We start from the raw sequence: 2,155 nt of genomic DNA on the forward strand, positions 1-2,155 counted from the left end.
TAAGGTTGGAAAGGACCTCTAAGGTCATCAAGCCAAATGTTGACCCATCCCTGTTGTGCCCATAGGGGTCAGTAAGGTTGGAAAAGACCTCTAAGGTCATCAAGCCAAATGTTGACCCATCCCTGTTGTGCCCATAAGGGTCAATAAGGTTGGAAGGGACCTCTGAGGTCATCAAGCCAAATGTTGACCCATCCCTGTTGTGCCCATAAGGGTCAATAAGGTTGGAAAGGACCTCTAAGGTCATCAAGCCAAATGTTGACCCATCCCTGTTGTGCCCATAGGGTCAATAAGGTTGGAAGGGACCTCTGAGGTCATCAAGCCAAATGCTGACCCATTCCTACCATGCCCATAAGGGTCAATAGGGTTGAAAAAGACCCCTAGGATCATCACATCCAACTGCTGACCCATCACCGCCATCCCCACACAATCACTGAGGTTGGAAAAGACCACTGAGATCACCGAGTCCCACCAGCCCATCCCCACCATCCCCACCATCCGCGTCCCCAGGCTCCACCTCTCCCTTTCCCAGGAGAGATGATGCAGTTCCCCTCCTCCAGGTGACCTTCTCCTTCGAGGCCGGCCGGCGTTGCGCCTCCGGCGAAGGGAACTTTGAGTTTGAGACCAGACAAGGCAACGAGATCTTCCAGGTGATCGAATCGGCCATCGCCGTGCAACGGGAACGGGGCGGCATTGGGGACGAGGGCACACGGCCGCGCCAACCGACCCAGCTCCCCGAGAGGGCTCAGGAGCACGAGGAGCACCGCGCTAAGAGCATCTACACCGAACCCCGCGGCCCTCTGATCCACACCGCCCCGTCGGCCGGGCCCAAAGCTCCGGAGAAAGGCGTGAGGAAGGACGCTGTGGATGAATTGGAGTACGCCGTTCCCTTCGATACCATCGCCAAGTCGCTGATGGTTGGAAAATTCGGGAGCATCCTCCAGGACCCCACCGATGCTCCGGATCCGCTGTATGACAGCATACAAGAGGCGAGCGGCCATCCGCCGTTGCCTCGTCCCTGCGCCAAACCAGAGCACATCTACGATGAGCCTGAGGGTGTGTGTGCCCACACTGTCTACGATGAGCCCCAGGAGGTGAAGGGCGAAGCGTGGAGGCTGCAGGCGGCCCCCGAGGAGCCTTCGGGGCACAAATATCCCTACAACCCACAGCGGGACGACTACGCCGTGCCCAAGAGAGCCGTCCCGCTGCGGCAGGGCAAGGAGTGGATTGGGGACACCGAATATGACAACGTGGTCTTTCAGTTGGCCAAGAAGAGGAACAAGCAGTGAGAGAGCGCGGGGTGCTCGGCCCCATCGCCAGCGGTGCACATCTGGACAGCTGCGGCCGCTGGAGGGCACTGCGAGCCCGCGCTGTGGGGTCGGCACCGCCGGACTCGGAGCGGGGCACTGTGCGCTCCAGAGCCCGGCTAAGCGTGGACCCAAAGAGTGCGTGCCCCACAGCATAGAGGAGGAGTAAGGAAGCACGGAGCCAGGGGTGCGCGTACCTCAAAGAGCTGGGTGGTGGTGAACATCCCAGGGATGCACAGCCTGCACCATAAAGTCTGGATGCTGATGGACATCCCAGGGGTGCGCATCCCACACTGTAAGGGCTGGATGCTGGTGCACAGCCCTCCCTCTAAGAGCTAGGTGGTGGTGAACATCCCAGGAGTGCACAGCCTGCACCATTAGGGCTGGATGCTGTTGGACATCCCTCCCTCTAAGAGCTGGGTGGTGTTGGACGTCCCAGGGATGCACATCCCACACCATAAGGGCTGGATGCTGAGGCACATCCCAGGGATGCAGAGCCTGCACCGTAAGGGATGGATGCTGATGGACATCCCAGGGGTGTGCATCCCACACTGTAAGGGCTGGATGCTGATGCACATCCCTCCCTCTAAGAGCTGGGTGGTGTTGGACGTCCCAGGGATGCACATCCCACACCATGAGGGCTGGATGCTGATGCACAGCTCTCACTCTAAGAGCCAGGTAGTGGTGAACATTGCAGGGATGCACATCCCACACCATGAGGGCTGGATGCTGAGGCATCTCCCAGGGATGCACATCCCACCCTCTAAGAGCTGGGTGGTGTTGGACGTCCCAGGGATGCACAGCCTGCACCGTAAGGGCTGGATGCTGATGCACAGCTCTCACTCTAAGAG

General features: G+C 59.3%; 1 protein-coding gene across 1 annotated transcript in view; it reads left to right on the top strand.

Moving 5' to 3' along the window:
• The window catches only part of DOK2 (docking protein 2), a 5,378-nt gene extending 4,083 nt beyond the window's left edge, over positions 1-1,295 (top strand). The window contains exon 5 of the mRNA XM_042886284.1: positions 558-1,295. Within this exon, the coding sequence (XP_042742218.1) occupies positions 558-1,286 (729 nt within the window). The 3' untranslated portion in view covers positions 1,287-1,295. The remainder of the gene's footprint in view (positions 1-557) is intronic.
• Positions 1,296-2,155: the final 860 nt, after the last annotated feature.

The sequence above is a fragment of the Lagopus leucura genome, unplaced genomic scaffold, assembly GCF_019238085.1.
Source record: "Lagopus leucura isolate 7727_CA_CO unplaced genomic scaffold, USGS_WTPT01 Super-Scaffold_100056, whole genome shotgun sequence".
In the NCBI taxonomy this organism is placed as follows: domain Eukaryota; kingdom Metazoa; phylum Chordata; class Aves; order Galliformes; family Phasianidae; genus Lagopus; species Lagopus leucura.